The following is a 13,054-nucleotide window of genomic DNA, read 5'->3' on the forward strand; positions in this document are numbered from 1 at the left end:
GCAGAATAGAGGAATTGATCATTAACCACTGTCTCTATCACTTATGGAGTTATTGTGTTGTTTTGATTGGAGCTAACACCAAAAAACATCAAGGTAACACAATAATATAAGCAAGCTAAAGTAGGCTGAGGTAGACTAGATTTCTAGTGTCTTGTAAATGACAATTACTCTGTTTGTCAGTGTCATCAAGTGTCTAAAGAGTACTGTAGTTGTATGTCATTAACAAATGATGTCAGTTCTTTCTCTAAGGTTGTAGGACACCTAAGATGAATAATTTAAAGCTTGTCAGTAGCTAAAACAAGCATTTTAGTGGTATTGCGGGGATTATGTTTCTGGACAGCGGTTCTTTACTGGTCTAGCCTCACACATTTACAACCACTTTGATTTATTTATTAAAAATGATACAGTTTGATTAATCTAGCATAAGGACTTGAGCTTATGTAGAGCTTTTCTAGTTGTCTGAGCACTCAAAGCATATACCAGCTTATACCAGCTCCATCACCCACCTTTAGGTCCCAATCCACCATTTGAGAGCCACTGATTTAGGGGCTTATTTTTCTGAGGCATTCTGGGAAATGAGGGACAAATTGCCTAAAATGATACTGGGTAAGCAGGTGAATTGTGGGACTTCTTTAAAGATGTTAGATTATAACATTTGTTCTAAGATGCTGCCGGTGCTTCAGGCTGTGATCAAACTGCATAATGTTAGAGGCGGGCAACACTCATATTTATTTTCCCTCAAAGAAGCATGTTTACTGACCAAAATAATGGTTTCACTGCAAAACGTAAGACGTGTTTTGGCTGCAGAGCTTGTGTAGAATTGAACTGTAATGAATTTATTATGTTGACAGCGCAACAATAAGTCTTATAAGAGTTTTGAAAAAATGCTTGCTTTATTTTTTATTTTTATTCTCTGTCTGTTTTGTGACTCTGAAAGCAAAGTGAGATTTGTTGGCAAAATCCCAGAAAGGAAAAGTTTGAAGCTCCATCATGTTGATAGCATTTCTATTACCCCCTTGTAACCGTTTGAATAGTAATTAAAGTATGCTTGTTGAACTAAACAGTGTGTCTCTATTTTATTAGTTTCTTAAATTAGCCTTAAATTGTGTTTGATTTTTTCCCATGTATAATGATTACAGTGATCCTATTATCCAGTGACTCTACCCACCATTCTTACTCCATGTGTTACACATTGCAAACACTGCATAACAGGAATGTAAAGTACATTTAGAAAGTATTCAGACCCTGCTCACTTTACAGTTTTTGTAATGATGCAGCCTGATGCTACAATCATTATATTCACTTTTTTCCTGTCCTTAATATACGCTTAGTACCCCATAATGACAATGAAAATAGAATTTTAGATATTTTGCAAGTTTATTGAAAATAAACTGAAATATGACATTGAAATAAGTATTCAGACCTTTGGCAACAACACTTGAAGATTAGCTCAGGTGCCTCCCATTTCTCTTGATTGTTGCTGAGATGTTTCTACACCTTTGGGTAAATCAGATTTATTGGACATGATTTGAAAAGGGACACACTTCTCTATAGAAGGCCCCAAAGCTGACAATGCTGCACTGAAGGTTCCCAAGAGCACAGGGGCCTCCATAATTCTCAGATTGAAGAAGTTTAACACAACCAGGACTCTTCCTAGAGCTGCTCCCTTGGTCAAACTGAGCATTTAAGGGAGATGAGCCTTAGTAAGAGGATGACTAAGAACCTGATGATCACTCAGACTGAGCTCAAGAGATCCTGTGTGGAGATGGGACAGGGATCCAGAAGGACAACCAACATTGCAGCCCTCCACTAACTGGACTTTATGGCAGAGTGGCTAGACAGATGCCTCTCCTCAGTGCAAAACACATGAAAGCCCACTAGGAGTTTGCAACAAAAAGCACCTGAAGGAGACGGTGAGAAAGAAGATTCTCTGGGCTGATGAAACCAAGATTGAACTAATTGGCCTGAATTCTAAATGCTATCTCTGGAGGAAAGCAGGCAAAGCTGCTCAATGCCATCCCAATAGTGAGGCATAATGGGGGCAGCATCATGCTGTGGGGGTGTTTTTACATCAACAGGGACTGAGGGACTGGTTAGGGTCAACAGAAAGCTGAATGGCACTAAGTACAGAGATATCCTCAATGAAAACCTGTTTCTGCAGCGCTCAGGGCCTCAGACTGGGCTGAAGGTTCACCTTCCAGTATAATGAAGATCTTAAGCACACAGCCAAGACAACACAAGAGTGGCTTAGGGACATCTCTGTGAATGTCCTAGAGTGGCCCTGCAAGGGCTCTGACTTGAACCCTATCCTACATCTCTGGCGAGACCTCAAAGTAGCTGTCCACTCGTGGTCCCCATCCAACCTGTCTGAGCTTGAGAAGATTTGCAGAGGAATGGCAGAAAATCCCCAAATCAAGGTGGGCAAAGCTTGACTCAAGGTTGTAATTTCTGCCAAAAGTGCTGCAAAAGGGTAAAGGGTCTGAATACTTATGTCCATTTAATATACTAACTTTTATTTTTCATGAATTTGCAAAAAATTTCTGTTTTGACTTTGTCATGATGGAGTGCTGGGTGTAGTTTAATGAGAATAAAATGTATTTGAACAGTTGAAGTCAGTCTGCAACTTCACAAAATTGCAAAAAATGAAGGAGGTCTGAATGCACTCTGTGTTTTGGCTTCCCCTTGTAGTACGTCTGTACAAAGTGAAAGTTTTGAAGTCTGCCCTTAAAAAGCTGGAAATTAGAATTTCACTATATTTCTGAAAAAGTAATACTTGAGACTTTTGTCCTACTATCTTAATTATTGTAAGAAAGACAAATATTGGTAAAAACAAATGAAGAACACATCTGACACACAAATGAAACATATTCACAGACAATTTATTTCTGATTGAAATTATTTCACATCATAGTTGTTATTTTCCTTTTGAAGATCTTTTGTATTTTTATTACAACAGCCACAGAGCAGCAGCAGCAGCAATAATAATAATAATAACCCAGCAGGAGAAGCAGATCAATGCGGAGAAAGACTGAAAAAGAGAGAGAAACATGATGGGTGCCCCTTTTCCAGCTGCCAAAACAGGTTTTACTACAAGGTATTATGGGAAATTGAGTTGTTTTTCAGTCAGTCAGATAAGTCAGGCTTTGCTGCATCTGACCCTTTTCCTTCCATAACAACTGTTAAGACTCGAATACAGCTGTACATGACTCCAACATGGTAGAAACTCTTTACAGTTTGAGGGGGATAAAAAATGTCAGAGGGATTAAAGGTCAAGAGATCAGGATGGAAAGCAAAGTGAGCTCCACAGGATATGGAGACATGACAGAAAAGAGGAGGTGCTTCTTTTCAACCATTTTTATCAACAGGAATACAAAAGCGTTCCACGTACTGGCCCCAGGCTGGGTGAGTGGCAGCTCAACAAGGCAACAAAACTGAGGGTAGAGTTCTGGGAAAGGCTGACCAGTTCCTTTAAAAGTGATTGATATATGTATGTGGGTAATATTTGCCTTGATGTGGAGTTTGCTGAGAAGACTGATACCACTCTCATGTCCCTAATCTAAGTATGAGGCTACAGGTAGCTAGTTAGTTAGCTTAGCTTAGCATAAAGACTTGAAAGAGATTAGCTAGTTAGCATGGCTATACTCTAAGGCAAACTTTTTAGCCCGCAACCCCCAAAATAAAGGTGCCAAAGACCAGGGGCCCTCACTGTACCTAGAGGTAGTTGAAGCATAGTTGAACACAGCCATGCACATTCAAGAATAGGTGTGCACCGACTTACAGTTTAAGGATTTCTTAAATATTGCTTTGATTTTAGCACAAATCTCACCAAATGATCAGTTTTTTAATGTTACATTAACTAACTCTATGCATGTGTAAAATCTACAATGCCATTTTGGAAGTCATCTGGTGACCCCTCTTAGTGTCTTATGACCCCCAAGGGGGTCCCAACCCCCAGGTTGAGAACCCCTGCTCTAATGTAAAAAGACTTATCTTGCAGCACTGATAGACTGAAAAGTCAAATTGGGCACAAACTGCATTTAGAGGGGAGTTTGTACTGGCAAATTCTCCCTTGGCATAGTGCAGTGATTTCTTTAAGCACTGAGATATACAAATCAGACTAAATGTTGTAGTAGGTGACTTCTGTCTTAAGGCAAGCTATTTCCTGTAGTTTCTGAGCTTTACGCTAAGCTAAGCTAACTTTGGCTTGTATTAAAGTGGATGGACAACTCTGTGATATCAATCTTTTCATTCACATCTCTCTTTGAAAAATAGTCTTTTCCAAAAATGAAAAATAATGAAAGAAAGCTCTATAAAATGACTAATTTTCTTATTGTGTAAAACATTTAAAAACAATAATAGCCTTTCAGTTTGGTTAACCTCTGATATGATTATCTGGCAGCATTCAAACAAAATTCTTGAGGAAACAAGAATCTTTTTTGCACTTTAAAATTGGTCAGTCTAAAATGCTTAAATCCCAGCTAGGGGCAGCTTCAGTCTAAAGGACCAGCACTATAACTGGCCCGAAGAAAACTCTTATCAATCAAACTCTAACTGCTTCATCCAATAGGATCGCTCAAGGCTCATTGACAGATCGTGATAACAACCAGTCAGACAAAAGTTGAATGGGATCTTTAGATTTCAGTCTTTAACCTCAACTAGATAGTGATCAGACCCCTTAACAAATTCCAAACTGTTATAAAACAAAATTACAAAAAATATGTATATATGATGCGGCAACATGTACATGCAAAAAAAACATAAAACAAAAAACAAAAAAACAAAAAAAAAAAACACAGAAAACAAATGTTTGATTAAAGCGATCAAATTAAAGAAATTTGATCAACATAATGAAAACATGATTTGTTAGATTACAGTGCACTTTGTGTGAAAAAAACAAACACGCACACATTACTGTAAGATGAAGGCAACACCAGCCAGCCGATGAAAGGAGGCTGAGAGAAAATACAGAAAAGGGATTTAAAAATGGTTTAAAGAGAGGAGGGAGGAGACGACTATATACACTTGTGTATATACACCATACAGGATATGAAAGAGAGCATAAGGTCCTGGAGCGGGACCAAAACATGGCCGTACACTAACTGAGTCCACAGCCTGAACAGAAAACTGTCATGGCACCCAATAAATAGGAAACAAAGTGTCTCATAGTGGACGGCATCCTGACTTCTGTTGCAGCTTCTGCCTCAAACATCCCAAGCTTTCTGGACACAAATAAATAAAATGGATGGATGCAGTCAGAGCGAGGCTGACTGGAGAAAAGAGTGGACTTGTGTTTTCTAAAAGGGCTGCAAAACAAACAAATCAAACCACATCTAAAGAGAGAGGGAAAAGAGATCTTGCAGTGTGCCAGGGCAGTTACCACATCAGATGAAATGTTGCCATAACAAACAGGCAACATTTTTGAGGGAATGTAGATGGGCAAATATGGCCAAAAGGAGCCTTTTTCCATTCTTTTGTCCCTTTATCACCCATTGTGATAAAATATGTACATAACTTGATGAGGATTATTCATCCATACAGCCTAAAAATGTCACCCATGTTTTATGGCGTTAATATAAATACAGCAGAACAATTCAGAACAGGTGGTGCAACAGATAAAAAGAAAACTCATCCACAGCTCAACTAGAGGCACCGTGACTCTTTGCTCTGACCTCAGCAGGTCGGAGACGGGATCCTTACAGTGTCAGTGTCTCTCTCCACAGGCAGGTCCACCAATCAGTACCGAAACCACGCTCATGTTGGCCTCGTAAAACAAGTGCACAAAACTATAATGATGATGTTTGGCAAGAGTCCTTTCTTCTTTTCAAAAACAGCCTTAGACGGAGCCAAAGACAAAATGCAAAGGGTATGAAAATATACAACTCTCAGCTGGTGATGGGTCTTGTTTTCAGGTCCACTTTGCTGCAGTTCACTTTGCAGGTCATTGTTGCCACCATGGCACGGTGCACAGAGATCCATGTATGTTCAGGCAGCCTGTTTGGTGGCTTCTTGAGTTGTTAGAAAAAGAAAGACCTGTGTACTTCATTACTGTCAGGACTTAGTCCAGAGGATAGAGTAAAGGAGGTTTGAAAGACATAACTTATAAATATCAGGCAGTCCCAGACCACCCAGCTAATGCTACACAACTGTCCTATTAAATAGTATTAGGAGATCATGTACACAGAAAATTAATGAAAGAAGAACAAACTTTCCTGCAGAGCTCCTGAAATGGTTGCGAAATGTTTTCACCGGGGCATTATCTTCATCATATAGAAACACACATTATATGAAAGCACAGATGTCTGGAAAAATATGCTCATTCAACTTGATAAAAACCTTGTTTTTTTCTCTTTTTGTGTGTCATGAATGAGGACTAGGCACAACGCTTCTTTTTTGTGGAGGTAGGACCTCATTTTCCAAATAAATATTCGATACTCGAGAGTGAAAACTAAATAAAAAAAGATAGTCAGACTAAAGTAATTAACAGCTAAACAAGTCTGTTTTTGAAGAGCTACATTTTGGATCAGATCAGAGACAAACTGGAATGTGAGCTGCTGTATCCGGTCTTCATCACACGATGGCAGCAGAGAGAAAAAGGAAAAGGCTTTCAGTGAGCACAGAGGTGGGAGGGCAACTGCTGCAGAGTGGATTTAGACCGAATAGGAAAACTGAGAGACTATTTATAAAGAATAGGGCAAAAGGTTGCAGACATAGAGAAATGAGGGTCCCTTATGTCACAATAGAGTGGGTCCTTGCATGTCCTCTGTTCATGTCGGTAAAAAGTAGGTCCTGGAACATCGCTGACAAGAGTAAGGGGAGCGGAGAGGTCCAGAGAGACCTCTCATGTACAAAACAGGTGATAGTGAAGCTGATTCCTTCCTGGTATTGATGTCACTGCAGAGGTTGGGGATGATGTCCGAGGAGGGCTCAGAGTCAGAAATGTTCTAGTCACATCTGGCGGTCCTCTGATCAAATGATGTAAGTTCCTGGTCGTATGTTGGCGGCAATGTCTCATATCTGAGCCTGGTTGCAGTGTATGCATGTGTTTATGTATTAGTCCGGATATGTATGAAAGGTGTGTGACTGGATTGATCACCAGGCCTCCGTGTACCGAACATCAACATCCTTCAGGTTGGGCAGTTTGGCCTGCAAAGAAAACACACAACGGAGTGGCATTAGGAAAATCTTACATTTGAAAAAAACATCTTTTCCTGTTCCCTCTCACCCAAAATCAAATACTAAAAAGTACATGTTTTCCTATTACACAAAGTACAAATTGCTTGAAATGTGGCTTGTCTATCCTTGCATGAAAACTGAAAGCAAAAAGAAAACTTTTAGCCAAGTCCTATCAAAAGACCACATTCAAGACTGTAGTTCTTCTGCTAAGATGGTCTGTAGCTGTTAACAGGTAAGTAGATATTAGAACTTTTTCACTGTATTGCATACTATACTTTGCTGAAGCATTTACACAGAAAGTACAAGTGGAAACAGACAATAAGGTGTTGGATTACTTAAAACAACCCTTTCAAAAATTGAGCATTGCATGAGTTCAGGCAGGCTACAGAGTCAAGCGCTGCCATATCACTGAGATCAGCTGATCTTATGCAAGCTCTCATGAGCTGATGGCCAGCTGATTCGCTTCTTAGCATGCTATTGGCTAAGAGCAATCAAGCCTATGCAAGATGCTCTTTGCAACCCTCCTCCGCCCCAGCTCCTCCATGGTGCTGTATCTGACTATGTCAATGTCATACTGTAACTGATGCCTTATTTGTTCTTTTTGTTTGTTCTCTCCCTGCCTCAGGCTTTCCTTGTATGCAGAGGAAAGGCAGATAGATCACAGAACACAACCAAATTTAAATAACTGCTGATAAAGCTCAGAAAAATTAACTGAAATGATGTTTTTCTTGTCAGTGTTGACCTGACTGAAACTTGAAAATTGGAGATTGGTTTATGCAAACTTCTCTTTTGCAACCACAGTCCACTTCAGTCAAAGGTCTATGAAAAAATATAAAAAAATTCAATAGTTTTCTGTTCAGATACTTAAAAGATTTGGGGGATTACACTGCAAAAATAACAGAACTTGTATAAATGCAATGCTGTGCAGAACTTTGGGGCATGTTTGAGCAGAAAATTAAGGCTGATGTGGCAAGTAAGCTGCGTGAGGGCACTATCAGGCGGGAAGGAGGATTGACACAACCCCCTGTTGTGCTTTTGATGTCCTCGCTTATAACCAGGGACATGGAAAAAAAACCTACTGAAAGAATAATGAAGTCCACACTTTAAGGGCAGAGTGAGGGGTGGCTGTGTTGAGTAAGCACGTCCTAGGGTACTGTCCAGGCAGGCAGTGAGGTTGCCACAAGCCTCTTTTTGTGCTGCGGATGTGCCAAGAGCATGATAACCAACCGCTGATGGTCTCTGGGTGTATTACCAGGGGTTAAAAGTCCCAGACAAAAGAAATGTGAGTGATACTTGTGTTAAGCTTGACTCTAGCCCCTGCCAACCCCTCGTTTGTGGCATATTGGGTTGAATTCTTGGTGCCCTACATGCCTAACACTTATGCACATGACTGTATATATACTGTAATAGATGTAGTTCTATCATTACATACCCATAAAAAAGAGTTGTTGGTCTGAGATCAGGTCATTGATACATCATGTAACTAATGCTGATTGCATAAGCTTGAAATAATGGAATTAATGTTTCACTTATTTTCTAACCTTGGTGTGGCATAATGCATCTATGTGTGATAACATAAAGTGGAATGAATATTCAAAAAACTCAGAAATATCATTGCTTTTTTTTCTTGAATACATGTTCGACATACGAGACTGTGTATCTTCCTGTCTGATTTCAAAATAAAATTTACAGTAGCAACTTTTGACTTGATTGGTCCTGTAGTTTTACCTTGAGGTCCTCATATGTGTCCGCTGTGAGCTTGGTACTGTTCATGTTCAGACTGCAAAGACTCTTCATGGCTGAAAAAGGAAAAGGAAAACAAAATCAGTCACAGTTGCTGTATATAATGAGTACATGACATGATAGCTTTAAACCTGCCCTATTTTGTTTGCTAAATATTCATTTTCAAGTCATTCTGTTTCTCAATAAGTAAATAAGCTTATAAGAACCAAACCCTTAGGAGTTTTCTTCCAACACTTTACAAAAAGAGCAGGATTAAACCCATAGTCCTTGTCATGTCATTTAGAGAGACCCAACATAAATCCGTCATTTAACTGATTTCTTTAAATCAGTAGCTCTTAACTGGGACACAAAGTACAGCTATATAGCTATTTTCTTTAGGTTGCCAATATATGCCTAGAAAAAAAAAGTCTATGATGAAGGGAAACACCACATAGACATCTTTTCTGTTTTGCTAATTTTTGCAATAATATTGAGAACATTTTGGTTTCTTTCTTATGATCTTAACAAGCATTTATCATATTATCTTGGGGAAAAGGCAGTTTTTAATATCAAGATATTATGATAAAATCCTTTTTTTCATTTCATGACCTCTCTAGAAAACAACCAAACTGTCCATGTTATCAAAGGAAGCCGTTAATAAAAATTATGCACGCATATCCTTCCAGTACAATCGTAATGATGCCTTGTTAAAACATGGTTGTTTTGTCCCATCTCTTTGTCTTTTTGATCGAAGGTCTGGACTGCAACTGGTTAAAAAATTTAAGAGACTAAGAATTTTGCATATAACACATGGATATGATAATTTTGTGCATGTTTTCTTACAGCTGAGCGCCAGCAGACCAGCATCAGTGACAGGAGTCTCACACAGGTTCAGAACCTGCAGACAGGCCAGATGTTCTGATAACAACCTCAGTCCTGCATCTCCAAACTGAAGGGAGGAAAAAGAGACACAAACAGGACAGACATTACACACCAGCATCATTTGGGTAATGACCATCAGTAGTGTATGCTTTTGATTGAAGGCGTACCTGTGTGGACCAGAGGTTGAGCTGTTTGAGTGAAGGCAGCTTAATGAGCTGCTCTGCACAGGCACTAGTGACGTTGGTGAAGGCCAGGCTCAGGTTCTCTAAGTTCCCAAAAGAACCTGAACTTAGCAGACGGGCCAGGTCTGCATCCTGAGGCATGATGGGAATGAAACATCCAGTTTAGACACAAATAAAAACATATATTTTTCTTTTTATTTAAACTTCTTTGTTATTAAGCAGATAAAGATATGACACCTCATTTTATAAAGTCATTATTGTAATCTTACCGTGGACTTTGAGGGCAGAGTGAGCCGGGTGGGGCCTCCTTTCCTTTGCTGAGGAGAAAATGGGAAAAAAAAAAGATGGCGGCTGAGCTAGGAGCTTTGCAGGAACCTTTTCAAACAGTAGATGGCGTGTGTGAGCAGTTACAAACATGCTGCATTCAGGTCATATTAGGGGAGTTGGCCATGTTAGTACTCTCACAAATCACAATTTAACTCATTCAAATATTAAAAATGCATTTAAAGAATTTATCTACATTTACTTTATTTTGCAGTTCAGCTAAAGAATAATGGCAAAACTTAAGTCTATGGAAGCTTCCATTTCTCTCTTCCTTATTGCTGTCTTATTAACTTACATAAATAATATAGGCTGTTGCATAGCTTTTCGATTGAATATTCCAATTGCAAAGACAAAATAAAGCAAATAATTAAATGTTTAATATCAATCTGATTGATGAAATCAAGCCCTGAATCCTTTCATCTCCATTCTGATGCTCAGTTTGAACCTCAGCTTCTTCTTTATGTCTACATGCCTACATGTATCAGTTGCGTCCATGTTATTGACTGATTATATACAGTAGCAGTGGGACAGGTGTACCTGATAAAGTAACCAGTGTAAATATAAAAACACAATAATCATAGGAAAGAAAACTATAATGTAATCTGAAGATACATACACAGCTGTATAACACTGAAATCTCTTGATGTGTTAAGTGTATTACGGGTCAACCAGTGGTCTCTGAACAGTCATAGAAATGAACAGCTCAGATCTGTAGACAGTCGAGTGGAGGTGACTCAGTGTGTGAAGCATGCAGACTGAGCCGAGAGGGCCAGACTCTTGTTACTGCTCTCATCTTTACTGCTTCAATTTAAAATGATCTCAGGTACATTCTCTCACTCCAAAACTGGAGTTTACTCAGTCTATAGCAGCTATGAATATATTTAGCTGTGGGAGATAGATGTGGCTGCTTCAGGCCATACATGCCAGATATAATGGCAAAAGACAGTAATAACATAATATACATTTATTAAAATCTCTTTATATCCTCACTAAAAGCTTTGAAAAGACAGGTGTTTAGATGGTGATGGTGTTGAAATGAATTTAACCTCAGCTAGACCCAACAAATGGTTCAAACTTGTGACAAAATCAGTGAGAACCTTTTACATGCCAGTAAAAATGTTGATAAATTGTCAGTCTGACTTAAACTGGATTTTTCAAATGCATGTTAGCACATAAGTCTCAGTGGAACCGTTCTAATTTAAAGCAAATTTAAATCATTGTCTCTTGCATTCATGCACCCCAATCAAACCAGACTAGACTAGGTGCTCTGTGCACACTCCAGACTCCATGCTGGGCTTTTCCCAGGAAGTTGAACGTCATAAATGCGAAGAGTACTAAGAGTCATGCTGTCATCTGCATTCAGTTATCATTATAAGTCAGAGTAGGAATCAGCAATTTTGCAGCAAAAGGCCTGCATTCATTTCACTGTCAATGTCAATAGAAGAATATTTTGCTCTCATGACCATTTATCAAAACCAGCATTTATGTTTTTAAACCCAAATAGAAATAGTTCATTTGAGATAACCACAGAATTAAATAAATATATAGTAGCTTTAAGATGCAATGAACACAATAGTTACTTGTTATTTTACTTGATTTTTTTTTTTTTTTTTTTTTTTTTTTACAATTTAGTGATGCATATAAAGAAGTGAATGGAAACACATGCAGCCAATTAAAACTGCTAAAAGAAAAACAAAAAGAACATAATAAAAAAAAAATAATAAAAGGAATAAAAAAACATTGAATTCAAAACGTATAATTAATAAATATATATATATATATATAATTTATTTTTTTAATCAAATGAAAACCTAAAAATAAGTTATATCAAATAAATCTAAAAGAAAACAAAAAAGGAATAACAATGAAACACAATCATTACAATTTAAAGTTAAAAAAAAATTAAAAAGAAAAAGAAAACTAGTTTTAAATAGAACAAAAGGCATTACTATACACCAGTAGTAAATATTTTTAGAGAAATGTTTCTGTTTCATGCATTTAAGCAAATTTTGTCCTGTTTCCTGAAGGTTTTTAATTCAATGGTATTTGAAATTAACTTGGAGCCTACATTGAGTGAGAGGAGGCTGCATGTGCCCCCGCTGAGCTAGATGTATGGTGTTTATCTCATTTGTACCAAAAGTTAATCATAAAGTATGTACAAAATGCACAGGGATGTGCACCACTGTACATGCAACCAGCAAGCTGCTTAAGCTAAACAGGAAGAAGGCCGACAGTAACGAGGTACTATAGTTCAAAATGATCAAACAGGAGCACACCAATATCTCTTCAAGGACGCTTCAACATGCAAGAAGAAAAAAGGTGCTCATGTATTAAATCAAATACAAGCTCCACTTGAGCTGGTGTAGTCTGAACAAACTCCTCTTAACCTTGTGCAATGTAAACCTTCTCTTTATGTCCCTGTACTACAAAACTCATCCATGTCCTTTGTTTTCATCATACCCAGTGTTTGCTTGGCTTTGGAACGTTTTGTGCCTCTAAAAGCGACTGTCAGCAGTGTGCTGGATTCTGGATAGACTAATAGATCTCATGCGTCACTGAGGACACAAGAATTTGTCCATAATGAGAAACTGGTGACTTGGTTTCAGTCCACTGAGCTGAATCCAACTAAAGTGTGGGCCGAGCCGCACGGGATGTTCTTAGTTCAGATCTGTTCAACAAGAACTGCAGGACACCAAACAGTTTGAGACCATGCTAACTCCAGCCTGATCGTACCTTATAAAGTCATCTGTGTTTGTGTCTGCCGGCGCAGA

The 13,054-nt window shown here is 38.5% G+C and overlaps 1 protein-coding gene across 2 annotated transcripts in view; it reads right to left on the reverse strand.

Annotated features, from left to right (window-relative positions):
* Positions 1 to 2,874: 2,874 nt before the first annotated feature.
* The window catches only part of LOC121514879 (c-Maf inducing protein), a 61,469-nt gene continuing 51,289 nt past the window's right edge, over positions 2,875 to 13,054 (reverse strand). For both annotated transcript variants that reach the window (XM_041795270.1, XM_041795271.1), the window contains exons 17-21: positions 10,229 to 10,276; positions 9,945 to 10,091; positions 9,739 to 9,844; positions 8,902 to 8,972; positions 2,875 to 7,143 (exon numbers count right to left, since the gene is read on the reverse strand). In XM_041795270.1, coding sequence (XP_041651204.1) covers positions 7,090 to 7,143; positions 8,902 to 8,972; positions 9,739 to 9,844; positions 9,945 to 10,091; positions 10,229 to 10,276 — 426 coding nt within the window. In that variant the 3' untranslated portion in view covers positions 2,875 to 7,089. The remainder of the gene's footprint in view (positions 7,144 to 8,901; positions 8,973 to 9,738; positions 9,845 to 9,944; positions 10,092 to 10,228; positions 10,277 to 13,054) is intronic.

The sequence above is a fragment of the Cheilinus undulatus genome, linkage group 9, assembly GCF_018320785.1.
Source record: "Cheilinus undulatus linkage group 9, ASM1832078v1, whole genome shotgun sequence".
NCBI lineage: Eukaryota > Metazoa > Chordata > Actinopteri > Labriformes > Labridae > Cheilinus > Cheilinus undulatus.